The following is a 27,689-nucleotide window of genomic DNA, read 5'->3' as shown; positions in this document are numbered from 1 at the left end:
CTAGGCAAGTCCAGAAGAGGGGCCTCAGTGGAATTCACTGGTAGACAAAAAAACGGCTGGGAAATTAACCGTTGGGGATAGAAAGCACCAAAATAATATTTCTGTCAACAGTATGAGTGAGTTTTTTGTAAAAGGGGCGAGATAATATTCACCGTTGAACGAAGACCTGAATGTCGCATGAGACCCTTGAGAAGTGTTCACGCCCATTGCGTGGCCTTGTCTATTTTCCTTTCTAAACCGGTATGTTGACCGATTTTGTTGTGACAGTTAAATTTTTAAGCGAAGATACGATCCTCGCAGTTTTAGCAATTGCGTAGAGAAGCCTAAAAAATTCTGGACTTTAACGGGATTGAACTCGTGACCTCGCGATGTCGTTGCGACGCTCTGACCAATATGAGCTATGAAGCCACTGATGTTGGGAGCTGGTCATTTGTGGGTTCAAATGTTCCCGTGATGAATGACATGAAATTAATTTTATATTGAACTGCGGATATGATTGTAAAATTGCGTTCCTAACTGCAAGGATCACAGCTTCACTTGATCCAGAGAGTTGATAACTTGAGCGAGTGGAAAAATAATGATGATGATGATATCCGCAGTTCATTATATCATTCATTTCATATATCGTTTTGTTAGTTAAATTTTTGGCATTCAGTTTTGTTTTCCCATACATTAAACATCTTATCAAACGAGCTAGATTGGTCTGTATCGAACAATCTCGACCTCGTTCGCTGGTGGAAATCTGTGCTTTTCTTCCCCTCAGACTTCTCTCTCGGTTAATGAGAATTAATTTGTCGCGTTTGAACCAAAAACGGTTGTAATTAAATGGGTTTGGTCAGCAAGGAACACTGCCCATGTCTGGTAAATATAAGTAGAAACCATCAACATACTACATTACAAATCCTGAAATCTGATTGGTTCGCGTTCCTTTTTCTGAAGTGAAAGATAGCCGGTCAAACACGGTTTAAGCTACTAAAATGTTATCCTTTAAAATTAGGCCATTTTTGAGTTGCTGTTTGCTTCTGGTTCAAAACGAGTCTTGGTGCTCAACCATTCAAATGATAATGATTTGCATGAAAAACGCCCCTCATTTGTGCACCAGGACTCGCTTTGAAACCAAGGCAAACAGCAACTCGGAACGAAGTCACAACAAAAATTGTACGATGGCCGTTCGAAAATACCTAAATTATTGTACATTAAACAAGAAATGCTTCCTCTTGTTGAACTGGAGTTCTATGCTGTCAGCTTTCCATTGTCCTTCAACTTACAAAAAATCGTCAGGAGACGTCGCGTAGCGGCACCAAAAAGTGTTTGTGATCAAGTCCAGGGTTGCCACGGTCAGGGAAAAGTCAGGGAAAAACAAAAATTTTTCAAGGTCAGGGAAAAGTCAGGGAATTTTGCAAAAGGTCAGGGAAAATCTCAGTTCTTGTCAAAGTCAGTGAAAAGTCAGGGAATTTTGTTTCCAGGTTTTGTGAAGTTTATGAAAACATTTTCATTGGGAAAATGAAGCTGTAGCTGATCAAGTTATGCGTTCAAATGCCGGGTTTTTCGGTAAGTGGCTTTCGTTGTGAATGCCATCTTCCAAATAAGGAAGAGAAATCGGAAGAAGCTTGGGAACCAGTGTTTTCCTTCGGCCATTTTTATCAAAACGTGGTGAAACTCACCTAATGCAAGGTCAGTGAAAATTGTTTTGAGGTCAGTGAAAAGTCAGGGAAAAGTCAGGGAATTTTTTGGGTTCTAATGAGTGGCAACCCTGAAGTCTCCACGTTCCTTATTTTTACAATCTGCACCATTTAACTCTTCTAATCTCCAGTTTTCTAATAGCCGCGTTGTTATTAAACTTTCTTCCGCTTGCCTGGAGGTTGTTTCGAGTCTCCACCTGCCGATCGTTTGATGGACTGGTTCGAGCTTGGAAGGCCACGTGACAAATTTGTCACCAGACCTCCGGGTACTGTGGTACCGTTTGGAACTTGTTCTATTGATGAAGCCTCAGTCGCTTGTCCACCTTTAGAACCGATCTCTTCACTTGATGGCTTCTCGCCATTTTTCTTTGCCTGACCTGGAAGATAGCAAACAGGGAAAAATTAATGAAGGTGGCAATATTGTTTAATTTTCGGAGCGAAATGTTGTTGCAATTAATAAAGCAACTTGAATAGCGCCAACAAAGCCTGAAAAATCCAGGCTTGAAGGAGACGCGCTAAATTCGCTTCATCCACTCCCCCGACCCACCCCGCCCCAGCGACCTAAGGATACTTAAGAACGTAATATTTGCCTTCGAAAATTTTCACGGCTTTTTCTTACTTTTAAAATGCTTTCAATTAGTATTCCCTACTAACACACATAATAGGGTTATGTCACATGACATGATGTAATTGTATGACACCCAGAATGCTTAAAACTTAGAATGAAACATTGCAATAACCACTTAAAACAGGGTGTGGAAGGGGTTTCGCGTGATCCGTGAATTGACCCCAAAAAAGAGCGTAAATTGGGAAAAACGAAGAAATAGAGCGGCGGTTAACTGTGACGCGTGATCCTTTAAAGTTGTAGTACGTGAATCGAGATTTCTGCAGTTATAATGTCGTGAACATCAGACAACCCTACACGAATACATGTAATTTGTTTGTCAAGATGGTTCGAAATACAGTCAAACCTGAGTATTCTCTATTTTCGAATTCCCCATAATACACTTTGTTTGCCCCCTACATTTTGCATAAACGATTGTTTTCAAATGCTCTTGGGAATATGCAGTGTCCCAAAGAGCATTTGAAAACAATAGTTTATGCAAAATTTGGGGGGCAAACAAAGTGTATTATGGGGAATTCAAAAATAGAGAATAAAGCCCTGGTCAAACGGACTCGCAAGTAGACGCAAGTTCACAACTTGCGTCTACTGGCGACTCCGTTTGGCCAGGCCTTGCGTGCACTTGCGTTGACTTGCGTTGACTTGCGCTCACTTTGGTCGAGATCAAATTTTCCCGCAAGCCGACGCAAGTTTTTCACCGTTTGGCCACCCAACCCAAGTCAACGCAAGTTGGTTGACCAATCAGACATTTTTGCGACTTGCGTGTACTTGCGAGGGAACTTGCGAGTCCGTTTGGCCACCCAACGCAAGTCTCTACGCAAGTTCAACTTGTGGCTACTTGCGACTATTTGCGAGTCCGTTTGACCAGGGCTTAAAAACTGTTGGACAGTAAAAGAAATACAGCCAAAAGAAAGAAAAGCATGAAAGGACACAAATGGACAGGATTCAAACGGATTATATTTTATTTTGGGCAATCTTCAAAAAGGTCGGCCCGACGTTTTTCAATTTTATGGCAGGTCGCCTGGATAAAGATCTTTGCTCAGAATCATCTTGTTTGTGATGTAAGGATAATTTTATCAGTGAAAGGAATTCCACATTACCATTTTCGGGTTTGAAACTCGTGATTAACAAAAGACCTCCACTGAACACGTTAAAATAACGTGACATACCCACTTTTTTCAGAAAGAGTTTTTTGTTAAAGAGAAGCTATTCTTCGCCTCACATTTCGGAAGAACCGTAACACTTTGAACATGTTATATCCTTGCTTTCAAGATGCCCCGTATTTTTACCTAATCGAAGGAGAGAGAGGTATAAACCTCTGAGATGCTATTAAAAATGCCCGGGTTAAAGCCCCTTCTCGAAATTATGGATGTCCCTATACTTCGTATCAAATGTAACATCCTAAGAATGGTTGAGAAGGAGACTTGGGTGATTGACAGTAAAGCAAAAGCGATAGCCTGCAAACAGGCTTTCTGTTCGTCGAATGACGTGCGGTCAACGGCTGGGGAATTGAAGCGAGCGGGGAAAATCGAAGGAGAGAGAGGTATAAACGTCAGAGACGGTATTAAAAATGCCACGGTTTAAGCCTCTTCTCGAACTTGTGAATGTCACTAAACTTCGTATCAAATGTAACAGACATCCTAAGAATGGTTGAGAAGAAGGCTTGGTTGATTGACAGTAAAGCAAAAGCGATAGCCTGCAAAAAGGCTCTCTATGCGTCGAGTGACGCGCGGTCAACAGCTGGGGAATTGAAGCGAGCGGGGAAAAGGAGTGCAAAAGGACGGTCACCTCAAAGATTTCCCCGTCAGCGAGAGCACCGCTCTTCCTTAAACTCCAAGAGATGAAATCAAAAGAATGTATAATATAAGAAATTTATTATTAATCAACCCGCACCTCAGGAACAATCATGTAATTTTTTTTCTCGCGAATTAATTAACTTACCTGGAAATGCCTGACCTTGCTGAAGAAATTGAGGTGGAAACTTCTTTGATAGTTCACCAAGTAGAAAATGGACACCTTCTCTCTGAAAAAGAGAGCTTGGCTCAGAGTTGGGATCCTTGGTAGATTTAGTCTTTTCATTGTTTTTATCCTTGGCACCTGAAAAAAATTAAAGTAATACGATAGAGCTGTCACCAAGGGACACAACAAATTAATGCAAATGAAATCAAATGTTGGTTTTTGAGGAGAGAGGAAAACCTAAGTACCCGGTGCAGAGTAAAGCGCTACCAAAGCCAGTGGTCCAACACGCCGGAGCTTATCCCCGGTTTCCGTAGCATGAAGCGACTAGGAGGATTTCTACTCCCCCCCTGGATGGATGCTAGTCCATCGCAGGGTTAACCCCAGCATTACACTCACTGGCACCCATTTATACACCTGGGTAGAGAGAGGCACCGTGAGAGTAAAGTACTGTCTTGCCCAAGAACACAACACAATGTCCAATGGCCAGGACCCGAACCTGAACCACTTGCTCCGCCTTCGAGTACACCAAACATGAGACCACCGCGCCTCCCACGGTGCAGAGTACAGAACCAAAAAGATTAACCTACTTGACGCCAAGTCTGGGAATTGAACTCTAGCCACATTGGTGGGAGGCGAGTGCTCTCACCACCATACGCCAGCCCTGCAGCCAGAAAATCTCTGCCAAAAGACCCCTTATATTGGGTAGTCTGGTTTTCCCCTCTTCTCAAAACGGACCTACATGTACAATTTCATATGAGCTTATTAAATTTCGATTAAAAAGCCTTTACTATGCTTTGTCAAGATTTTTTTTTTGTTTCATCCTGAAGGAAATTTTATGCAGCATTTTAGATAACTTGATTTGTATGAAAAATGGGAAGAAACTTTATTCCATTTGTTTGCACTTAATCGCCAGGTGTCACTGATTGGACACCATTGCATCAAGTCTCGTTATAAAAGTACCTTCTGGTGGTTGAAATGCCCTCACTCACCATTTAACTTTTGCTGTTGTTTCTCTTTAAATTGCCACCAATACCCTTTTGAAGGATGGTACCTGGAGTACGATGAGGCTGAACAAACAAAAAAAAGTTAGGGTGTAAACACAATCATCACTGCTCCCTTCCATGTAATAAAACAACTTACAGAAATGTGTTCTTTATCCAGGCTGTAGATTATAAGTCATCGTATATTTAGGTGGCTAGTGGTGGATATTGACCAAACTGCAAGACGTTGTTTTGGTATATACTAAAACAAAGAGATTACTTAACACAAAAAGGCAATTTTAACTCATTTGTTCTTGCAACGATTCCAATATTTTCGGGCCTCGCGCCAGTTGCTTGGAGGTAAATAGCAAAGGTTATTCACAGTTTGAGTAGCCAATCAGAGTTAACGCCTTCAAAGCTATGCATAGTTTTTGTATATACTAGACCAGACTATCTTGAAAAGTCCTTGTTGTTGTTACAGGTAGCCATTGCAAAGCACATGTACAGACTGTACATGTATTAAGGAATCAAGGAAGTTTTTATTCGAGAAAAGTCATCCACGTTTGATTGCTCAGTGTCATATATCACCACTATTTTTCTGGTTTTACTTTACCAATATTGTATGTATCAATTACTTTTTGTGGTGTTGCAATTTTCCTTAAACAATTTTTAGTGCAATGTTAAGTTATATTGTACACTTGAGTAGGGGCTTCACAAGCAAAGAGCCACCTTGTGGAAGTATTGTGAATACACTGTTGTTATTATTATTATTATTATTATTATTATTATTATTATTATTATTATTATTATTATTATTATTATTATCCATAATGCAAACATAACTGTTTTACATGTAAATGTAAGTAAGATAGGATGGCTTCTCACTTTGTTCATTATAATTTTTTCATTAGTATACTGCACATATCCACAAAAGCAAATAGTACTTTCTGCATATTCTGATTAGCTAGCTCGGAGCTGAATAGTAAGTACTATTCAAATCTGAGCAAATGAAGAGGATGAGGATGGCTTCTCACTTTGTTCATTATAATTTTTTCATTAGTATACTGTACATGTCCACACAAGCGAATAGTACATGTACTTTCTGCGTATTCTGATTGGCTAGCTAAGAGGTGAATAGTAAGTACTTTTCAACTCTGAGCAAATAAAGAAAAACAAAATGGCTTTCAGTTTTGCTCCAGTTGCTGTATTGTCACAAATAAAGCACATTTTCAATCGGCTGTACATGGACTTGCCACACAAGTTGAGTAAAGCAATTTAAGCAACGAAACCAGTTTATTCAGTCACAGCAGACACAGCCAGTCAAGGTAGCTTGACATAACGCAAAGCAATTTAATTAATACTGCTAAGCTTCGCCGCTTGGTAAATAGCCAGCATTAGTTACTTCCACTTTGGTGAGAAATATATTAATTGTAAAATTGGTAATTACAGTATTATCACTGTCATTACTGTCATCATTATCGTAGGTCCTTTCTCGTGCATGGGTACATTGATAGCTGTACAACTTGGAATGGGAAAGTCGTAGGTAAATCTTGAGCTGGTTATTAGCCAGTGTAGTAAGTGTTTCTGTGCATTTTCTATGTTTTGGGCATGCAAAAAATGGGACACGGCCAGAACATCAAAATCTTGCATGTTCTCCAACGGAAATGCTTGCTACAGTGTCAGGTTACATTGTACCTGGTCATCAGTGCTGGGTTTCCTAGTGGCTGGGTGACAGGCAAACTTCTCATCAGGCAAACTGATTTGCTCGCATTTTGATTTTCTGCATTAGGGTTGGCTGCACCTACATTGTACTGATGTTTGCTTTGCATTAGGTCAAGCTAACTTGATTGCCTGTGTCCGCTGTGACTGGATAAGCTAGTTGAATTTGCTTTGGTTTTATAGTACTCAAACGAATCTCTTCCAGATTCACCAAGCTGACACATGCTGCAAGGGTTTATATCACTAATGGTCACTTATTCAGTTGGAGAAAGCTCAAAACTTGCCTTCACTGAAAGCAGCCTGAATGTGGTGCAATGCTGATAGCTAAGAAGAAAAAAATAAGGGAATAACAACAAACAAATGGCAACACCACAGACAGCAAAAAATTTGAAAAAAGTATTATGTGTGGTAAACACTCCTCAGGCCCGACACCAGACCGACAAATTTTTGATGGAATGTATAAGTACAGTTAATCAAATATAAAGGACACAAACTGCTAAAAGCTAAAATATTAAAGTGCTACTATGATCAAAAAATCATTTCCTTTTTTTCTTCAGATTTTGAAAGCGTGTTTGCTTAACACCTAACTGGCAAAATTTTGAGCTTTGAGTTTTATCCAAAGGCTGTTTATTTTGAGTGTACCTTTTGGATTTCACGGTCGGCCATTACTCACGTTCAAAACTAACCGATCGGACCTCAGAGGGTTGGATCTAGGGAAAATGACCTCATTTACTCACTACCTTAAAATTTCAGCGTGTAAATGCAATTTATTATATATGCAAAACACGGGTTTAAAATCTGAAAGCCAGAAACTCCCATGCTGCATATTAATTAAGCCACGTACAAAAGCATTGCATTCTTTTTAAAACTCCCATGCTGCATATTAATTAAGCCACGTACAAAAGCATTGCATTCTTTTTAAAACTCCCATGCTGCATATTAATTAAGCCGCGTACAAAAGCATTGCATTCTTAACCAATAATTATTTTCCCAAGAGATAAGCATTGAGTAGATCTGAAGAAGTTATTTTCTACACGGGATCAATCATAGGAAACGACAATCATACCAGTCGTGAATTTATGACAGAACAAAGATCAGGGGCTTGATATACAACTCCTGCCAGCACGTAGTAATCAGCGATAGGGGTTACTGCAACCGGACAAAAATATATATTATTTATATTATCACACTTTATTATAATATTTCAAACACAAAATGCACAAGTCAAGCACAAAATAATATTCTGCCATGTTGTTCAATTAGATATTTTTACTGTTGGTTATTTGTATGGTCCCAGACCCAACCACATTTTGTCACCTTGTGTCCGTCAGGCAAAAACTGTATCACTTTCCCAATAAGGATTTTTTTTCCATAATTCTCTGAATGCAAAAAAATGGTGGATAATAGATCTCTCATAATTACATGTTTGAGCATTATTGCATTTTTGTGTTCTGACTTGTCTTTCAAGCTCCTCAAAGAATGTACAGCAAAAATTGTATAAATACTCTGCAGTCTGCAAGTCTCAGACACTGAAAAAATGATGAGCAACTTAAAACACAAAAGATCAACATATCTGACCTTGTGTTGGTGAAATCCTATGTTGCTTTCTGATGACATAAAGAATTGGTTCCTGAACATGAAGAACTTCATACTCAATCCCTGTCATTGTTCTTCAAAGAAAGAATGAAAGAAAGAAAGAGAGAAAGAAAGAAAGAAAGATGTCAGAAAAACCATCATTTGTGATTGCAAACAGGATGTACAATACCTCTTTTCAGAAATGTTTCCTCGCAGCTTTGTACAGCAGTACAAAACACAATATACTGTATTACATGTATGCCGAGGCTTATTAAGTCCATGAGTTGCAGTCCCATTGCTGGTATATCAAGCAGTCTCAACTCCTGCTTGCTTCAACATTTCATGTAAGCGTGTATGTGAAATATCACAATGCTGGAACCCACACCATTAGGTGGGAAGTTACATGGCCAGTGCCCAGGAGGGGTACTCCCCGAAAAACTGGGAGGGGGTGTGCGGCCAACTTGCTAAAGCCCTTACCCTTAACTGTTCCAGACGTAGAAGAAGAAGAAACTTTGTTTGTACTCTATTCTAGCCTTAGTATTAATTACAATACAATGGTATAAACTAAACAAATTTACATTGTAGAGTAAGTGACTGCCTGGAGTAACCACAGGGGCTGGCAGAGCCAGTCAGCCAGTTAACTCATGAAGGAAAAACTATCGACTACAATAAATTAGATTTACCAGTAATTACAACTCGGCAAGAAGACACACACACACACACGTAATACGGACACGGACAGGAAAAACGGAAAGACACATTCAATTACACAAAGACAAAGCCATCCCTAATAGTCTAAAATAAGATCATGTTTGATCAAGTCCTTAAATTTGGAAAAAGAAGGGTTTTAGTACTCTCCTTCAAAGAGTTCCATATTTTAGGGCCTTTCAGACCAAAATCTGCAATTTTCCCTACCCTATTTCAGACCTGATCAAAAAGTTGATACCCTATTTCAGACCTATTTTCAGATCTACTTCAGCTGCTACACGGTTGCCGTAAAAGTTTGAGAAGGGCTTTTGTTGATGGTCTTATTGCTAGAGTGATGAAGGAATACCACAAAAACCCCCAGATAAGCTGCACATTTTTCCCAACAATCATCGCTAGAAATCAGGGGTGCAGCTTATCTGAGGGAACATTTGAAAAAAGCTGCTTCCGGTGTCCAGTTTCCATCTTTTCGTCGGATCTAATGCGTGGTTACTAAGCTACAAACGTTCTGCTCACATTTGTAATGCAACAATCTATGGAAAAACTGTGTTGAATGAAGAAATTCATGTCAACAAATACCAGAAAAAGAGCATGTTCATGATATTAAATTGCTAAAATTGTGGATAAAACTTTAAAGTATTTTCTGTTTGAATGTTAATAGTGACTTTATGTTCGATGAACAGTGAATGAAGAAGACTTCTAAAGACTTAACTTTGGATTTCTGGTGATTTCTTTCAAAAAACTATTTTTCCAAAATTTGAGCTGCTAAATTCAGGGTGCAGCTCATCTGCAGGTGTTTACGGTAGCTTCTTCTAAAAGAACATACCCAATTCAAGACTTGAGAGCACAAACCATATCCTATTTCAGACCAAAACCACTAAAAAAACCCACACTCTTTGGGGGGGGGGGGGGGGGAAGGGGGTGCACATACCTATATAGCTTATATAAGGGAGTACCCCTCCCTCACCAGGGGTTCATCCAAGCACTTTCTGCAAGGCAGTAATGTAACAGGGCTGTCCTTAGATAGGCATCTCAACCTCTACCAATCCAGCATTGTCAGATCTACCCAAGGCATTGTCTTGCCCTCTGAAACACCTCTTGGGATCAGTAAAATATGTTGCTTCACTACTACAACAAGGTGACAACTAAAAGTGAACAATGAGTGAGCCCCAACACTTAAAATCCCAAACTGAGCGACTTAAATTTAGCACAACTTTGTATGCCTAATATACACATAAATCAATAACTGTTCGGTAGACTAAATTGCAGAAAACCACACAACTTATTCACGTGCCATTAAATACGAATAGCAACAGTCTTAAATCGTTCTTCAAGGGAAACCGCCAATATGCAAGCAATCTTTGAAATGAGACAAAAATGCATAGTACTGCGCCAAATATGGTGGAAGGATGGTAACGCTATGACTCCTCTTGTGGTTGACGGATAATAGTCTTTGCACGAGCAAAAACTGGGTTTTTACCTACACGCGAGATGTATGATTTGTTTCGTCTGAAATCTAGAGGTTACTTATTTAGGGTGTACAAAACTCACTGTAAAGTAGAGGGATCCAGACGTTGCATTTTTACAACTTCATTGTTGCAAGTTCGATCATAAAACGGGTTTGTTCTTTGTGAAAAGTACTCTAAAACATTGCCACGGTTAAGAACGGGAATCCACGCGCTGTCGTGCCATGAAAGCCCCAGCTGACTTTCTGCCGACTCGGCCGCCATCTTGCTCTTCCTTTGCCAAACATCGAGTGAGAACTGGGTGCGAAGCTTTTTCCGGTAGATACGTTATGTATGAGGACATATATTGTACCGTAACGTTATACGTGCGTTCCTTTGGGATGATCCGAAAAAGGACCACCATAATATGGTGCATGAGAGGGACCGAAGAATCCTTTCCCACAGTGCATTCAAGTTGATGTACCGGACTCAATTAGCGAGGAGTACACAATACTGTGAATGTCACGGTGTTTTTCTGTGCCTTCGGCGACCCATATAATGACCCATAATGTCTTACACTGGTAGCCTGCCGAATATCTGGGGGCAATCTTGTTTGGTTAGCATTTGAGATAGCCCCACTATTTACTTAACATTCAGAACTATCAGAGTTTATTTTTATTGGCTATAAAAAGCTGGGATATTACAATTCATATAACGTTTTGGTATGTATGCTAAATTTTGATTCTACTTTAACACTTGGGGTGGCTGTCTCAATTTAAAACAATCACACGTCTTTTTTTTAGTTTCTGCCGTTGCAGCGACTTGCTCCTACAAAGAAACATATAAACCTTCAGTCTAAGCCAACTGTAAATACATCACATGGCGATTATTGGCCGTTTTTATACTAGAGACCCATAATCCGTCCAGACGAAATATGCGTCTCTTATGTTATCCGTCTAGTGTAAAGACGAGACGAACTATATGAGACGCATAATTCGTCTTGGACGAACTTGGGCAAACATTTTTTCTGCGTCTGTTAATTTCTTAGGATTCTGCATTTGATTGAAGAGTTCACTTGACAATTGAATGTATTTGAGTGTGGAGAATGCTCGCCTTCCAATAAGCAATGTTCTCCACAAGTCACAAGTTTTATTACTGGGTTGCCAGTATGGCAATCCCAGTCGGAAAAAGGGTAGCATTTGTTGGGTGTTTTTCTTTTTTTTTTTTTTTTCCGTGTCGGTAAAAGTCTTGCCTCTCACTCCTCTGCTAAGTGGTGTCTTTGTGCATAGAGTCTTCTGCGCGTATTTTCTTAGGATCGAGAGGGTAGTGGGAAATGCGCAGATTTCTCTAGTGGATACAGTAGAACGATTAAACTTAACCGGCAATGGCGTCGAAAGTCATGTAACGCGAATGGCGTTTTAGTGGATCTTTGAACAAAATATACCCTTATGAAGCTCAATAATGGCAAGGCAAATGAATACTGAACAAGACAGGCGATGGAATCTTAAAAGCGACGAGTAATGGACTTCGACAACAATCTGTCGCATGTCGAGCCGTCTTTTACCAAGTGTGCTGTTATGTAGAACACTGAAGATTCGTAGGGCAGCGATAATAGTATATTCAAAGACTAGACCAGGTGGATTGGGTGGAATTTCAAGCGTTAAAATCGCTGAAAAGTTAAGATTATTTTCATAGCGATGCAATTGCGTGTCTTCACCACATGTTCCTTTGATCTCACATAATTGTGTTTTCCCTCAAAATATTCGCTTGTTTTCGCTTTCGCTCGATTATATTTACCTTTATTACATGTCCAGTGAATAGTTTTATCCTCTGGAATGAATTTTCCGTCGAAAAATCGGTTATTTGGGTGGTTTTTGGCAAACAGAGGTTAATTATTCGTAATGCGATCGCTTCCGTTGCCGTTAGCAACGGGTCGCAAATTTGACACTTTTATCGCATTATCACATTACGCATTGATCGCTAATCCGATTATTCCTAAAAATCTAAAAATATTCGTGCCTCATCAGTTTTAGGTCGAATTGATGTCCAAGAAAGCAGATAAATTGCAGAAAATTATAGTTTTGCATCCAAAAATTCGTAATCAACGCTAAAATGACCAAATTTTGCTTGGAAAACATATTTTACTGTTATTTTTCTTAAAAAAACTTTCGCTTTTATAAAATGTTTCAGTTGTCTGTAAATAGGTTATGTGCTGTTGGAAAGCTTATTTACTTACCTTAAAAATGATGTATTTTTTCCCCCTAACTTTAAATATTTTTTGAGAAAAAAAACATTTTTTGGCGATGGCTGATTTACCGCGGTTTTCTCGCGGTTGGGAAAGTAGGAAAAAGAGTAAATAGGCCGGTAGCCAGGTTTTTAACCTCAGAAAAGGATCTGTTTCGTCGTACAAATGTGTGAGGACCTGTGAGCCAAAGGGCCTCTGCTGGTATGACTTCTGGGTGACCCCTTAATAACTTCTTACTAACCGAGCGCGAGGGCCGTACTGCCAGGGAAATATTGGCCCGAGGTCGTGACAGGGCCAATATTCCCCAGTACGGCTTGAGCTAGCTCGGTTAGTAAGTAGTTTATTATATGTTTTTTTAATTACCTTTTGCTTTGTTTTGCAAGCCCAAGCCCGTAATCGGCCCGTGGGCATTACGGGAGAATAATGCCCTACAATTCAGTCACAATTAGCCAATCAGAGCGCGCGTTATATCGGCTACAAACACAAGCCATATGATAAATGGTCTTAATGACCCCCCAACTTGAAAAAAAGTGCCTGGAACGCTGCACGTACCACAGGCAACCCAGTGTACCCTCACGGAGGGTCTAGTTTAATCACAATCTAGCTCAATACAGTCTAGTGCTCTCAGACACTGCAAAAATTCCACGCTATCGAAAATACATCAATATTTTAGATCACTTAGGAATTTACGGTATCTGTCATTTTTAATTGATTAGTTCTTCATAATACCCTACACATTCAGGCCTGTAAGCACGTGCCCTGCTAGCTAAAGGTAACATACACACATGCATAAACTTTCTTTCATCTCAAATTCCAGAGTAATTACAAGAGCTACTATCTTGGAGACATGACATTTACAGCTAAAATACATAGCATATACGGGTACATAACTAAATGAATATAATATATTGAAAGAAAAATTGATTGAATTGATGCTTGAATTCTTTGTTTGTTTTAAATACTATTCGCTCACGGGCAATATTTTTATTGTAGCTTTTGAAGTTTCATTTCCCTTTATTTTTAATGACAACTTTTACAAGAACAATTTAATACATCATGCCTCCATCGCTTGAGCTTCGCTTTACGCTCTTCCCACTGACGGCACGAAGCAATTTTTAAACGCTCGCCATCCCCTTCTCGCCTACGGCTGCGGTGCCGCTCGCTAAAATTGCAGTGCTTCGCTTATGATGGTATTTATGTTTGTTGCTTGACAAGTTGTTAATGCTAAAAACATATGTTGCTTTTCAACTATTTTTCAGCAAAAGGTTTTTAAAAACATATAGAAATTTTTTAGTTAATTTTGAATCCAACGCAAAATCCAACGCAAAATTGTATGCATATTAATTAGTTTCTTGTTGTTTTCAAATTGCTGTAAATGCGCTAGTACCCCCAACTACTATACTACTCATGTCAATCTTTTCTCTCATTGTTTTATTTAGCTCTTATTAACCAAGCAGGAGGTCTGTATGGGAGAATCATGACCGAGGTCGTGAGTACAGACAGAACGCAGTGTGGTCTGTACACACGACCGAGGTCAAGATTCTCCCATACAGACTGACTAAGCTCGGTTAATAAGATGTTTATTATATGGCAAACAAGAACAATTTAATTCGTTTAATGTAACTGGTTTGTACTAACTGACATTTTGCTTGCGAACGGCGATGAGCTGAACTTAATTCTGTGAAAGTTTGCTCGTCATCCTCTCTTTTGTCATCATGCAGTTTGGCACTTCCATAAATAAATATTGGTAGACGAAAATACTCAATATTTTTGCATTTTAGTTTGCATATTTTCACCGCAAAACATTAGCGGTCTAGATGCCGGTCTAGATGGGAAAATCTAGACCGCGGTCAATATCGATTTTAGCCAATCAAATTCGTGAATTTTGTAGTTCCCAGTCCTCTTGAGACAGAGCCATATAATAAATTTGAATAATCGCCATCGCCCTTTCCGTTGCTTTTCAAGGTAACTGCAACCAGATTGTTACCATCACTTTGATGCTAGCGGGACTTCTGTTTGACGAGTTAGCTGGAAGGCCTCGGATGAGTCCCATAGTATGGGGCGCCGTACTGTCAATATTAGCTGCGGTTACACAGGTCACTTTTACGTCGGTAAATGACCCTTTCCCTGCACGGGAAACTGCATTTAGTGCGTGTGACCGACATTTCCAAGGTAAATTTCCCGTGGTAAATAACCATGGATACGTCAAAAAGATCAGACGAAGCGCCCATGACATTTAAACGTGGTAAGTTGGAGGGGTGTTTTGATGCCCGAGGAACAAGAGCCAATCACGATGCTGATGAAGTTGTGATTAAATTTCCGGCCAATGAATTGCGTGAGATTTTTCTTTTTACCTCAGTAATCTTCGTAACGTGTAACCGCTGGTTAACACGGTATACTAAAACTCAAGCGTGAGGCACCGCGGGATAATTTACCATGGGAAATGGCAATTTCCTTGGTGTGTGTAACCGCACCTATTATGGGGCGCCCCATATGATTCTGTAACCTTGATTAACCGTGGTATAAATGTTGAAGTGTAGTTCTGAATTTGTTTGAAATTTTGTCTAGAGAGAGGGCTGCCGCGGGTGTTGATAATTCGTTATACACATCTGCTTAGAAAAGAGGAACTTTGGGGTCTTGCTTTTCACTTTTAATCAAGTGGAAAGCAGTCTTTCTCACAATAGCGATTTTTGTCAACACAGTAGTTTTGTGCGTCTCGTATTTACCTAGGCATTTATTTTAGGGAATAATAATCATAGACGATATTTTTCTCTCACAGAACTTTGCTGCTCTTCAAGTACCTCCTTAGAGTTATGTAGCTTTGTATAATTTCGAGTGAACAAGAAAAAATTGAAAATAAACTTTGCATTCCTTACGTATTGAAGTTGAAAGCCTGTCAATCATTTCTCTCATTGTTTTATGTTTGATTTATCGCCAGCGCCCTTTCAGTAGCAACGTTAGTTTTGAAGTTTTGAAGTCATGTCAGTCATTCCCTCAATCGAAAGCCAAAAATATTCTTCGCCGGACAGAATTAAGACGAAGGCTAAGTACAGACCAACTAACTGCGGTGAGCCAGAAAAAGTGATCTCGAATTTAAGTAAGAGAGCGGCATACAAACGGGCGACGGATTATATGGATGAAGACCCTTGCAACAACTGCTGTACTATTGAAGGAGATAGCGAGTTGAAGCTGTACCTGTGGAAAGCAACTGAGCTTCCCGTGAAGCTTACGAAGGACAAGAGCAGCACTACCTTCCTCTACTTCAAGGAACTGAAATATTTGAAATGTTAGAAGTTAACTGAGTGAGACCTATGGTGCGTGCAGTAAAAAGCATGGAGTGAGGCTCTGTGCTTTGCTACAAAGTTATTTCCCTGTTCAATCCGTTAAAAATGTGACAATGATCAGCATTTCCGAGAATAATCGCCATGTGATGTATTTACAGTTGGCTTAGTCTAAGACGGAAGGTTTATATGTTTCTTTGTAGGAGCAAGTCGCTTTAACAGCAGCAATTAAAGAAAAACTTGTGATTGTTTTAAATTGATACATTTACTGATCACTGTCTACCCCAACTGTTAAAGTAGATTCAAAATTTAGCATACATAACAAAACGTTATATGAATTGTAATATCCCAGCTTCTTATAGCCAATAAAAATAAACTCTGATAGTTAAATAAATAGTGGGGCTACCTCAAATGCTAACTAAACAAGATTGCCCACAGATATTGCAGGCTACCAGTGTAAGACATTATGGGTCATTATTTGGGTTGCCGAAGGCACAGAAAAACACATTCACAGTATTGTGTACTCCTCGCTAATTAAGTCCGTCATCAAGACGCCTCAGAAAATTTCAAAATAGTCAAACAAACCTGAAATTACCCAACCTGCAGTAAGTCTGCGATTTGCAGATTAACACTCAACTGGAGAATAACAGAAGAAATTGGCGAAAGCCAATTTTGTTGTTCATAAGGCCGGAATTTTGGGTTACAAGAAAGCCATCCAGTCACAGTTGATCGTTAAAGCACGTATGTGACCTTGCTCGCAAAGCAATGTTAGTCTAATCAAACTTTTCTTAACATATATAGACAGTGGAGAAAAAATGAAGAAAAGAATCATACCAGTAGATGATTTTGTAACTTTGATTAACTGTGGTAATGTTGAAGTGTAGTTGTTCTAAAGTTGTCTGAAATTTCGTTTTCTTGGAGAGAATTAAAATAAGTCAGCCACGGGTGTTGATAATTCGGCATGTACATCCGCTCAACCTCCTTTGACGTTTAACCTTTCAAATATTCATTCTCAACGACTGAACCAAGAACTGGTACTTTATACCTTAAGTTAGCTTCACGGAAGATTTTAATCATTTTGCTAAATTAAGAGGATCCATATTCTTAGGAAAGTCAACGCGGAATTTTGTGTTGCAGACAAGTTTATGCTGTCACAGTTGATCGATAAAGCAAGCAGGTGCATGATAATGTTTGCAAAGCAATGTTAGTCGAATCAAACTACTGTCAGTATAAAGCCATTGGGAAAAAAGGAAAAAGAACCTACCTGCAGCGATTCTACAACCTTGATTAACCGTGGTAATATTGGTTTACTGGAAACGGAGATCGAGGATCGAGGATCGAGGATCGAGAATCGTGTACTAATGATAGTGATAATGATAATGATAATGATAATGATAATGATAACGATAATAATAATAATAAAATCCCACAAGGGGATTTCATTGATGACTGCCGCTTAAACGCTATTAGTATTTTAGGATCTTTTTCAGTAATATTCTTGGTTTCACTTTAATCGAAATGAAGTGCTTTTTTTTTTTTAAGATGTTTTTTTTAGATACTAGGGTGTTGAATATCTATATTTTTTTTTTACAAAATGTATATATTATATGTATATACATATATATATATATTTTTTTTTTTTTTAATAGCTTTTTTAATGTAGATAGATTAGGGTATTTTTACTATTGTTCTTCTTAAATTTGTAAATCTAAAGGGTTGTTTTGATGTATTCGCATTTCTAATTTAATAATAATAATAATAATAATAATAATAATAATCCTCCCCAGGATCACTACCTTGATGTGGTGGAGAGGCTTGTGAACCTCTATGATCCTAAGAGCTATGCTGGCTGGAGCTTAAGCTCCTGGTAGGGTTACCCAAGCCAGACAGGTCGAAGGGGAGAGGCCAGACAAAATGTGGTCAGAGTGGATAGGTGGGGCTCATTAACCATGATTAGTATCCTACCTAGGAGATGGGAAACTCCAAAATTAAAATTCCTGCTTTAGGGTGATGCTAAACCTTCTCATAAATGATGAAAATGGAAAATAACACATATAGAGAAAACGGCGTAAATGGGACTGGAACTTTGAGAAAAAGTGCCTCGCCCGGCAAGGTGGTGGGGGAACAGCAGCCCACGCCAGGTCGTCATCAAACTACTCCTAGAACTAAATTGAGCAAGGAGGTTAATAGAATAGTAATGAGCTGCTTCTACATGAGTGAACCATCTAAAAGAGGATACAGGAGAAGGATGCTCGGCATTTGGAAGGAAAGAGGTGTATTTGAGGTTTCTGAACAGAGACTAGCGGATCAAGCCAGAGCGATTCGTACGAATGGATGGCTTTCTGAAGTTGAACTGGAGGAGATCTCAAGAGCAGTAAGCCTGGGAGAAGAAAATGAACAGAACCAAAATGGCATGGACGAAAACACGCAACCGGAGCCGGAAGATAACAACAATCTATCAGGACACTTCGTCTATAATATCGATGAGGTTACCCAAAGAATGGAAAGAGATGGATGTAATAGGGAAAAGATTAACCTAGCGCGAGAAATAATGGAAAGCATGAAGAATGAATCGGAATGCCCCCCAAACTTGAGAAACGTGGAAAAGTGTAGATTAAGGGGAAAGATTGCGAAAGTAAATGAGATTATACATTATTTGGAAACCAAGGATATCACAGAAACGAACGATCTACTACTTGCGATTGGGCGAGTGGTTGCAAGGAGACTGGGTGTTAAGCGGAATGAGAGGAAACCTAAAACAGAACCATGGTGGAAAAAAAGGATTAAACTCCAGATTTCCCAAATAAGGAAAGATCTTAGTAGACTGGAAAGACTTAAATCAGGTGAGCTGCAAAACATTACAGTGCGGGAAGGTCTAGAACGGAGATATAATAATAATAATAATAATAATAATAATAATAATAATAATAATAATAATAATAATACTTGAATATATTACTTGAAAAAGAAAGGAGTGACCATAGTAATTGAAGAACTGAGACAACGAATATTAGCCAAAACTGCAAAAGTCAAACGCTATCAAGAAAGGGTAGACCAATATAGACAAAACCGAATGTTTCGTACCAATCAAAAACGTCTCTTTGCGATGCTGGAGACGGAAGAGAACGATGATACTACTATCCCAGATAGGGAGGAAAGTAAGAATTTTTGGAGTAACATATGGGATAACCCAGTAAAACACAAATGCGAATGCTGAATGGCTAAAAGGGTTGGAAAGAAACCTAAGAAGAATAAACCAGCAGAGTAATTTTGTAATTAATGTGGAAGGAATAAACAAGCAGCTGAAGAAGACAGCCAACTGGAAAGCTCCTGGATTAGATGGCTTACAGGGATTTTGGCTGAAGAATATATCATGTAGAGAGAGACTAGCGATCCAGTTGCAAGACTGCATTGATAATAATGATACTCCGACCTGGTTTACTAAAGGACGTACAGTATTGATTATCAAGGACAAGGAGAAGGGAAGCATAGCATCGAACTTTAGACCCATAATGTGTCTACCTCAAATGTGGAAATTGCTTACAGGAATAATGTCAAACGACCTCCATCAACACCTAGAGAACACAAACTTATTATCGGATGAACAGAAAGGATGCCGTCGGAATTCAAGAGGAACGAAGGATCAATTGCTTATTGATAAGATGATTATCAAGAACTGTAAGAGGAGAAAAACCGGTCTTGGAATGGCGTGGATTGATTATAGAAAAGCCTTTGACATGATCCCTCACTCGTGGATTTTAAAATGCTTACGCTTATTTGGAGCTGCGGAAAATATGGTCCACTATATAGAAAAGAGCATGGGCCAATGGCAGGTGGAGTTGTCGGTAAATGGGAACAACGTAGGGACGGTAAATGTAAGAAGAGGAATCTTCCAAGGAGATAGCTTATCGCCACTGCTATTTGTAGTAACTCTGATCCCGTTATCACTGGTCCTGAGGGAAGTTAAAGCTGGATATGACCTTACGGGGAAGAAGGATCTTGTCAATCACCTCCTGTATATGGATGATTTGAAACTCTACGGAAGAAATGAAAAGCAAATTGATACTTTAATAAATACTGTCCGTATATTCAGCAGTGACATTGGAATGCAATTTGGCATTGACAAATGTACAGTTCTTGTAATGAAGAGAGGAAAACTGGTTTTGTGTGATGGGATTGAGATGCCAGATGGAAACGGTATCACAGAAGTAGAAGAATCAGGATATAAATATCTTGGAGTACTAGAAGCAGACGATTTAAAACATGCAGCCATGAATGAAGTGATATGTAAGGAATACTTCAGACGGATAAGGAAAATTTTAAAGTCAAAGTTAAATGGTGGAAATGTGGTAATGCAATGAACTCAAGAGCTGTCTCAATAATCAGATATAGTGCAGGAATTGTCGAGTGGACTTAAGATGAACTGAGGAAATTGGATCGCAAAACCAGGAAGTTGCTGACAATAAAAAGAGCCTTCCATCCGCAAGCCGACGTAGATAGACTGTATCTGAAAAGAGCAGCGGGAGGGCGCGGGTTATTAAGTGTAGAAGACTGTGTGAACATTGAAGTGGGCAGTCTGTTTAGATACATTGGAGAAAGTAAGGAAAGATTACTTCGTTTCGTATCGGATGAAAATATTTTGGAGGAGGGGCCTACAAAAATAGAAGTGTCTGAAGACAGAATGTCTAAATACAAGAACAAAGCATTACATGGGCAATTTGAGACAGCTACAGAACGAGTAAGGGACCCAGAATCCTGGGGGTGGTTGAAAAGGAAAATACTAAAAAAAGAAACTGAAGGACTGCTAACCGCTGCACAAGACCAAGCATTACGGACGAATAGCATTAAAAACAGGATTGATAAAGAGGATGTGTCTCCGATGTGTCGGTTATGTGGAGAGCGAGAAGAGACCGTAAGTCATATCGTAGCGGAATGTAAGAAATTGGCGCAAAGAGAGTATAAAATGTGGCGACATGATAAGGTAGGCCAAGTTATCCATTGGAAACTCTGTCAGAAATTCAACATCCCATGCAAAGACAAGTGGTATGATCATGACCCTGAAGGAGTTATAGAAAACGATCAAGTAAAGGTGTTATGGGACTTCCGAATTCAAACAGACCATCAAATTGAGCATAATAGACCTGATGTAGTTGTTCTTGATAAGATAGAAAGATCATGTTATGTGATAGATATCGCGTGCCCTTTTGATACAAGAGTGCTGGAAAAAGAACAAGAGAAAATGGAAAAATACCAAGAATTAAAAAGAGAGATTGGGAAAATCTGGAGCTACCGAAAAGTAATTGTCGTACCAATTGTCATTGGTGCACTAGGGACGTTCAGCAAATATTTGAAAACATCGTTGAAGAAAATTGGACTAGATTGCACGGTATTACTACAAAAAGCCTCCTTGTTGGGAACGGCAAGAATCTTGAGGAGAACACTAGACACCTAAGGCCATAGGTCGTGGCTGGATGCCTAGTTTACAAACCACGTTAACAACATATCGTGTGAATGAACGAAATAATAATAATAATAATAATCATAATCATAGAAAATTTTTAAAAAAGAAACTAAAAGAAAAATAAAAGAAAGTTGTAATATTGAACTTTCCGTGAGTTTCGTGTTAAATCTTTTTTTTTTTTGTTATTGTAGGGGGTTTATTTTATTTAGCGAAACGCTAGGAAGGCATCGTTGGATCTGGTTTGCATTAGTCAACACTTCTTGTATACACTACTTGCTTTATTTTGTTGCTAGGACTCAGGGTGGCGCGACACTTATAAAAAAATCTATGAAATGAGAATCGGGGTCTTCCATTGTCATGGAATGGCAGAATTACCCAGAATTGTTTTGGGCATGAACGAGGCAACTTGAGAAGCACGAGACTGGCCCTCATCAAATGGCTGAAGCGCAGCCGGAGGAAAAAGTGAGAAGAAAATTTCTAGCCAGATACTAAAGAGTAGCCCTGGTGTGTGCTGTTAATATAGACTTTTGATTCGTGGCTATTTCCCCACCTTCATCGTATTTTTATCTTGTTTTTTTTTTAAGAGAGGTTACAAATAGTCTTCGGTTTCTTAGTTTTTTTTTTAGTCTGTCTAGGGAACAACCCCACAAGCGCAGGAAACAGGGTTTTTTTTGGTTCGCGTTCAGTCGCCTGAAGTGAATTCACCGTGTTCACATGGGAAAAACACTCGATTGACTGTTCGAAGAAATGTATCGCATTACTTCACGCTTTCTTGGGATTCTGCATTTGATTGAAGAGTTCACTTGACAATCGATGCCATTTGAGTGTGGAGAATGCTCGCCTCCCAATAAGCAATGTTCTGCACAAGTCACAACTTTTATTTAATCACAATCTCGCTCGATACAGTCTAGTGCTCTCAGACACTGCAAAAATTCCACGCTATCGAAAATACATCAATATTTTAGATCACTTAGGAATTTACGGCATCTGTCATTTTTAATTGATTAGTTCTTCATAATACCCTACACATTCAGGCCTGTAAGCACGCGCCCTGCTAGCTAAAGGTAACATACACACATGCATAAACTTTCTTTCATCTCAAATTTCAGCCAGTAATTACAAGAGCTACTATCTTGGAGACATTACATTTACAGCTAAAATACATAGCATTTACGGGTACATAACTAAGAGGTTAACTATCAATAGAGTTATTTCAGTAGAGTTATGACTTAGAGTTAGAGTTAACGACTTCCAAAATCCTGAGTTCAAGATTTTGGACTGCCAAAATTCTGAATTCAGGATTTTGGAATTCAAGATTTTGGAATGCCAAAGCCTGAATTCAGGATTTTGGACTGCCAAAATCCTGAATTCAAGATTTTGGAAGTCCAAAATATTGAATCCCAAATTCTTGAATTCAGGATTTTGGCCGTCCAAAATCTTGAATTCAGGATTTTGGAAACTTAACTCTAACTCTACGACATAACTCTATGAAAATAACTCCAAGAATAGCTGTCCCCCATAACTAAATGAATATAATATATTGAAAGAAAATTTGATTTAAAAGAAAAGCGGCTATACATAATGCTGCCCTGGATTCTCATTTTAAAACCTGTTAACCCAATGGTACGGATAAAATTCCACAACTGAGCTGATAAGTATTAAAGGAAAAATTAATTGAGACCATAACTGGTTGTTCTAGGATCTAGGTTGTTTTAGACTAGGCGTTCGGCCCCTGAATACGACCCATGTATGACCTCGGAGCACAGCACCACAGCCTGATGGAATAGGCCGGGAGTCGATTTTGAGGAGGGAGGAAAACCGGAGTACCCGGAGAAAAACCCTCGGAGTCAGATTGAGATCGACTGAAACTCAGCCCACATACGACCCGAGCCAGAGTTGAACCCGGGTCACAGAGGTGGGAGGCATGGTTTATGACCACTAAACCACCCTGACTCCCCTAATGACTGATTGTGCAAACATCATATACACGGAGATTCCGTAAGAGAATATTATGGTCAATGGTGTCGAAAGTCTTGTTAAGATCGATGAAAACTACACCGTTGACAAGGCCATTGTCAATATTCCTGGCATACTTATAACGGAATTTAGGAGATCACAAGGCATTGTAAGTGTATAGAAGCTCATACCAAGCCCCGGAGATGTTTTGAAACTGTTGCGCTCAAGATCCACAAAAGATTCTTCTCTTTTGATACGGGAATAATCTAGACCTAGGAAAATTAAAAGTAACTGTGGCAGTAGAATCTTGTATACTCGCATTTTTGGCAACTTGGCGTTCTTTTCGAATACCTAGACATCCATTGGCTCCAGGCTTACGTAGTGAATCTCGCTTAAGTGGCCTAGTAATATTGGCTCACCATGGTGATTGTCTGGCTCCACTACAACATTTTGCGAATCAACCAAGCTGCTCACAACCACTACCTTCCTGCTGAGAGCATGGGCTAATGCCACGAGGACAATGTGGTCCCCCCAAGTGCCATCCCGGCTCATGTCGGTCAAATACGAGGACAGGTCATTGTTGGGAACGAACTTGGAAATGTCATTCTTGGATATCTGCATGTAACAAAATGTTTCATGAATAGCCTGCATACCGACACCAAGGAAGGACAAGGTACTACTAGCTTTCCAAATCTTTCACGGTGGTTATTCGACCTTTATCAACTCGTTTGATAAAATGAATTTCTGTTTCAATCTCCCACCGACGCAGCACCACAGTTTCTTTAGAAACGACGTGAAATCACTAGATTTTAGGTTTTGACGACAACGTGAGCATGCAACAGAGAATTTTTCATTCTCTATTTTCAGCCTGAAACCGCTCGTACCAATTTGTTTTTAGGATACTTCCCCCACAATGTACGACGTGAACGAGCTGGAATAATCGCGAAAGACTTTTACTAGAGCAAAGTTTTACTTTGAGATGACGTTTTCGTCGACGTCGCCGTCGTAGATCTTAAGGTCCCTATTAACCGACACCCACCTCGATTTCGGCGAATAGTTGGTAATTATTGACAGGGTAGAATTTAAACTAACAAGATGAAACGAACAAAGATGAGGGAGCAAATCACGCTGAACACAACAGACCTTCCATTGTTAAAATATGTCATGGTATTGGAGGATCTCCTCACTTGAAAGTGCAATGAGTGTCTGACATGAGACTTACTCATTCAAATGAACCCATCCTGATTGACTTACCCCATAATTTCCTTCTTTCAAAGTTTTGACAGCAAGATGTCTAAGGTCGGTGTGATTGTACCCAGACTCCCCTAATCGCTCCATCTGGTCGGCAACAGCATGAAACAAGCAGTTTCCGTCGTCGGGAATATCATCCCTCATCTGAAGACCAGCGTTGTGAATATTCTGCTTTAGTTGAGCCATATTCTGCTGGTAGGCCTTAATCTCGACCTTGGACTGTTTCTTGACTGCCTCCATATCGTAGAGAAAACGTTGATAAGAGCCTAAGAATCGAAAAAATGAACAAATAAAGTACATTACAAATCTATCTTGCATTCCTTTCTTGATTCCTTCTTGATTCCTTTATATATTTTGCTTTTTATGTAATTGGATCGTTAATATTAACATCTGTTATATTTTAGTTCCTTCATTTGAAAGGGGGCAGTTACTTAGTTACTTGAACAACTGAATTGTAAATTAACTGAAGATCAAGTCTCGTTCTAGAATTAACCTCGTCTTACCGGCTGCAAAGGTTGTGTCATCGGCTTTACCTTGACTCGTGTCTAACAGATAAAACAAAAACAAAAACGTCAGTATAGTTAAGGACGTTCGCGCCCATTGCCACTGCGCATTTTTTCGCGCTTGTCACGCACACGTCATGCATCGCAGACCACGAAGTCCACGAAGGTAAACACGATGCTAAAGGCTCAAACATTTACCACAAGAATGGAATGTGAAAGCATGTGGCATCATGGGATAGCTATGGGCCCCTCTCAGAAATGTCACACAATGACGTGACAGTGCTTTGAGTTTTACTCTCTTGAATGCTCGGTGACCACTATTTTTCTTTCCGTAGATCACTTGCTTTTCTGATTTTGTCCATTTTAACAAAAAACAAAAAAAAATCTGTGCGTGAGAAGTTACAAATATTTCGCCATTTCGCCTCTCGTGCGACCGAAGCTTTCTTTCTTAGACTAATATGTATCGTTTTTCAAGGTCTATTTCACCTCAGAAAAAGACATCAGCTGCAAAGATTAGTTTAGTTATATTAGTTATGTTGAATTGAGAACGTTTACCCAATCTAAATTTCACTAATGTTGCTTTTTTATTGCTGACAGTTGTAAGCTAAGATCGTCTTAAAATAACGCAATCTCCTAAAAGTGCACCTCATGATCTCGAAAACGAGCACGGTGACCACCGGGGGTGACCCCCATTTTTTTTTTTTTTTTTTTGCCTTTTTGGCAAAAGTAGATCATTACCTTTCTGCGTGGCAAGTTTAAAAAAATTCTGTGAGTGGGAACATTTTGGGCGCGAAGGTCCTTAAGGAGGCTCGAAATAGTTTCTCCTTTTTTCAAACAAATAAACATATTTTGTTTTTAAATACAGTTAGGGTAATCATATCAAGACAAAATTTGGCCAGGGTATTAAGTACCCATCATAGATTTCTCACATCACATTTTCCTCCAAAATATCGTTACCATGGCCACGATATAAGGCATTTCCTTGAGCCTTTTTTGAAAAAACGGGACGGTGAAATCTTCCATTCAGCGTTACCAGATAATGTTAGAAATAATCTCTAAAATATTTAAAATTCAACAAAATCTGTAGGTCAGTTTTTCAGAAAAATAAGTTTTTTTGAAATGTGTCGCTAGTTTCTTTTTTCACCTACAGATGTTTTTTTTAAATTTGAAAGACAAACGTTTTAAATTAATCTAAGCTAACATGCAAAAAATGAAAAAAATTCACCGTCCGGAAGCAGAAATATAAGTTGCAAAATCAGGAAAAATGAGGGGGTTAAGATCGGCATTTACGCATGCGTCACCCGCTCATTCGAGTGCACGCGCGAGTGAAGATACAGGCCAACACAAACGGATTTAAGAGACCATGAAACCGTTTGTGTACAATTTTCGTTGTTTTCGTGAATAGGAGATGTCTATATATATTCCATATGTATAGGAATTAGAAGAAAGGTGAGCGAAACTAGCGGTATTTGTTTATTTCTGGTAACCCACTTTGAATCGTGAGCTGACGCGAGCAGCTTTTAGAATTGCGTGTGTGCCTTACGCGCGCGTGCTCAGCTGAAAACCCTTTCGAGGGTTTTTAGATGCGCGCGCGAGTAACCTACACACGCCATAACTAAGAAACACGCGTTAGCTGAATGAATCAAATTTGTATCAAAAGTAGCGCTTGCAGCACACAGGAAGTTAAAATACGGCGTAAAATCACGCGAACTGGAAATAAAACCTGCGTAAAAAAATCGTCACTATCTCGAAATTTTGCGCGGTGACCTATCTTGATTTTTTGCATGCACGTATCATTAACGATGGCACTTTAAGTAAAAAAGTTTCTGGGAAATTTATCTAGTACAATTTTCTGTAAACTATAAAACACCATTTTTCGATGTATCTTAAATTCTACTAGATAACTTTCTGTCATACTCTCTAATACGTTAAAGAATTTAGAGAGATTTCCAACAAAGAAATAAAAACGGAAGATCACCGACTTATTTTATCAGATAATTTTCAACTAGACCCTCCGTGAGGGTACACTGGGTTGCCTGTGGTATGTGCACCGTTCCAGACAATTTTTGTTCAAGTTGGGGGGTCATTAAGACCATTCAAGGGGTCATCCAGAAGTCATACCAGCAGAGGCCCTTTGGCTCACGGGTTCTCTTACTGTCCTTGCGTAATATGTAGCTCTAACAGTGCACGATATTGTTTTGGTATTGTCTATCATTGTAGTGCTATAGTAGAAGTCTTGGGTAAATAGCGTGAGAAGACATGTGGTTACTAGCAAAGTACTGAACCCAGAAAGATTCAAGAAAAT

At 39.3% G+C, this 27,689-nt stretch overlaps 3 protein-coding genes across 7 annotated transcripts in view; 1 reads left to right on the top strand and 2 right to left on the bottom strand.

Annotated features, from left to right (window-relative positions):
* Positions 1 to 917: 917 nt before the first annotated feature.
* On the bottom strand, positions 918 to 10,994 carry LOC138025971 (mediator of RNA polymerase II transcription subunit 6-like). Its single transcript, XM_068873125.1, has 7 exons — positions 10,794 to 10,994; positions 8,541 to 8,632; positions 8,029 to 8,111; positions 7,247 to 7,286; positions 5,253 to 5,330; positions 4,246 to 4,401; positions 918 to 2,059 (listed from the first exon to the last, which is right to left on the bottom strand). The coding sequence occupies exons 1-7, from the start codon at positions 10,970 to 10,972 to the stop codon at positions 1,836 to 1,838; spliced, it is 852 nt and encodes a 283-aa protein (XP_068729226.1). The 5' UTR covers positions 10,973 to 10,994; the 3' UTR covers positions 918 to 1,835.
* Positions 10,995 to 20,894: 9,900 nt separating this feature from the next.
* On the top strand, positions 20,895 to 21,665 carry LOC138025549 (uncharacterized). The gene has a single exon (XM_068872746.1). It carries the CDS (start codon positions 20,895 to 20,897, stop codon positions 21,663 to 21,665), a length of 771 nt encoding a protein of 256 aa, XP_068728847.1.
* Positions 21,666 to 22,535: 870 nt separating this feature from the next.
* Positions 22,536 to 27,689, bottom strand: part of LOC138027213 (uncharacterized) — a 44,721-nt gene continuing 39,567 nt past the window's right edge. For all 5 annotated transcript variants that reach the window (XM_068874758.1, XM_068874759.1, XM_068874762.1 and 2 more), the window contains 3 exons: positions 25,385 to 25,426; positions 24,885 to 25,147; positions 22,536 to 24,245 (listed from right to left, as the gene is read on the bottom strand). In XM_068874758.1, coding sequence (XP_068730859.1) covers positions 23,982 to 24,245; positions 24,885 to 25,147; positions 25,385 to 25,426 — 569 coding nt within the window. In that variant the 3' untranslated portion in view covers positions 22,536 to 23,981. The remainder of the gene's footprint in view (positions 24,246 to 24,884; positions 25,148 to 25,384; positions 25,427 to 27,689) is intronic.

The sequence above is a fragment of the Montipora capricornis genome, chromosome 12, assembly GCF_036669925.1.
Source record: "Montipora capricornis isolate CH-2021 chromosome 12, ASM3666992v2, whole genome shotgun sequence".
Taxonomy (NCBI): domain Eukaryota; kingdom Metazoa; phylum Cnidaria; class Anthozoa; order Scleractinia; family Acroporidae; genus Montipora; species Montipora capricornis.
The sequence above is the reverse complement of the archived record's forward strand: the minus strand, read 5'-3'. Positions and strand labels throughout refer to the sequence as shown.

Excerpts from the sequence above, each read along its gene's own strand:
- LOC138025971 (XM_068873125.1), bottom strand. The coding sequence starts at position 10,972 with ATGGCGGCCGAGTCGGCAGAAAGTCAGCTGGGGCTTTCATGGCACGAC. Across the intron at positions 8,633-10,793 it reads CTGGATCCCTCTACTTTACA|AACAATGACAGGGATTGAGT; the intron begins GTGAGTTTTGTA and ends CTTTCTTTGAAG. Across the intron at positions 7,287-8,028 it reads CTGTCATAAATTCACGACTG|CTATCAGCATTGCACCACAT; the intron begins GTATGATTGTCG and ends TTTTCTTCTTAG.
- LOC138025549 (XM_068872746.1), top strand. The coding sequence starts at position 20,895 with ATGTCTAAATACAAGAACAAAGCATTACATGGGCAATTTGAGACAGCT.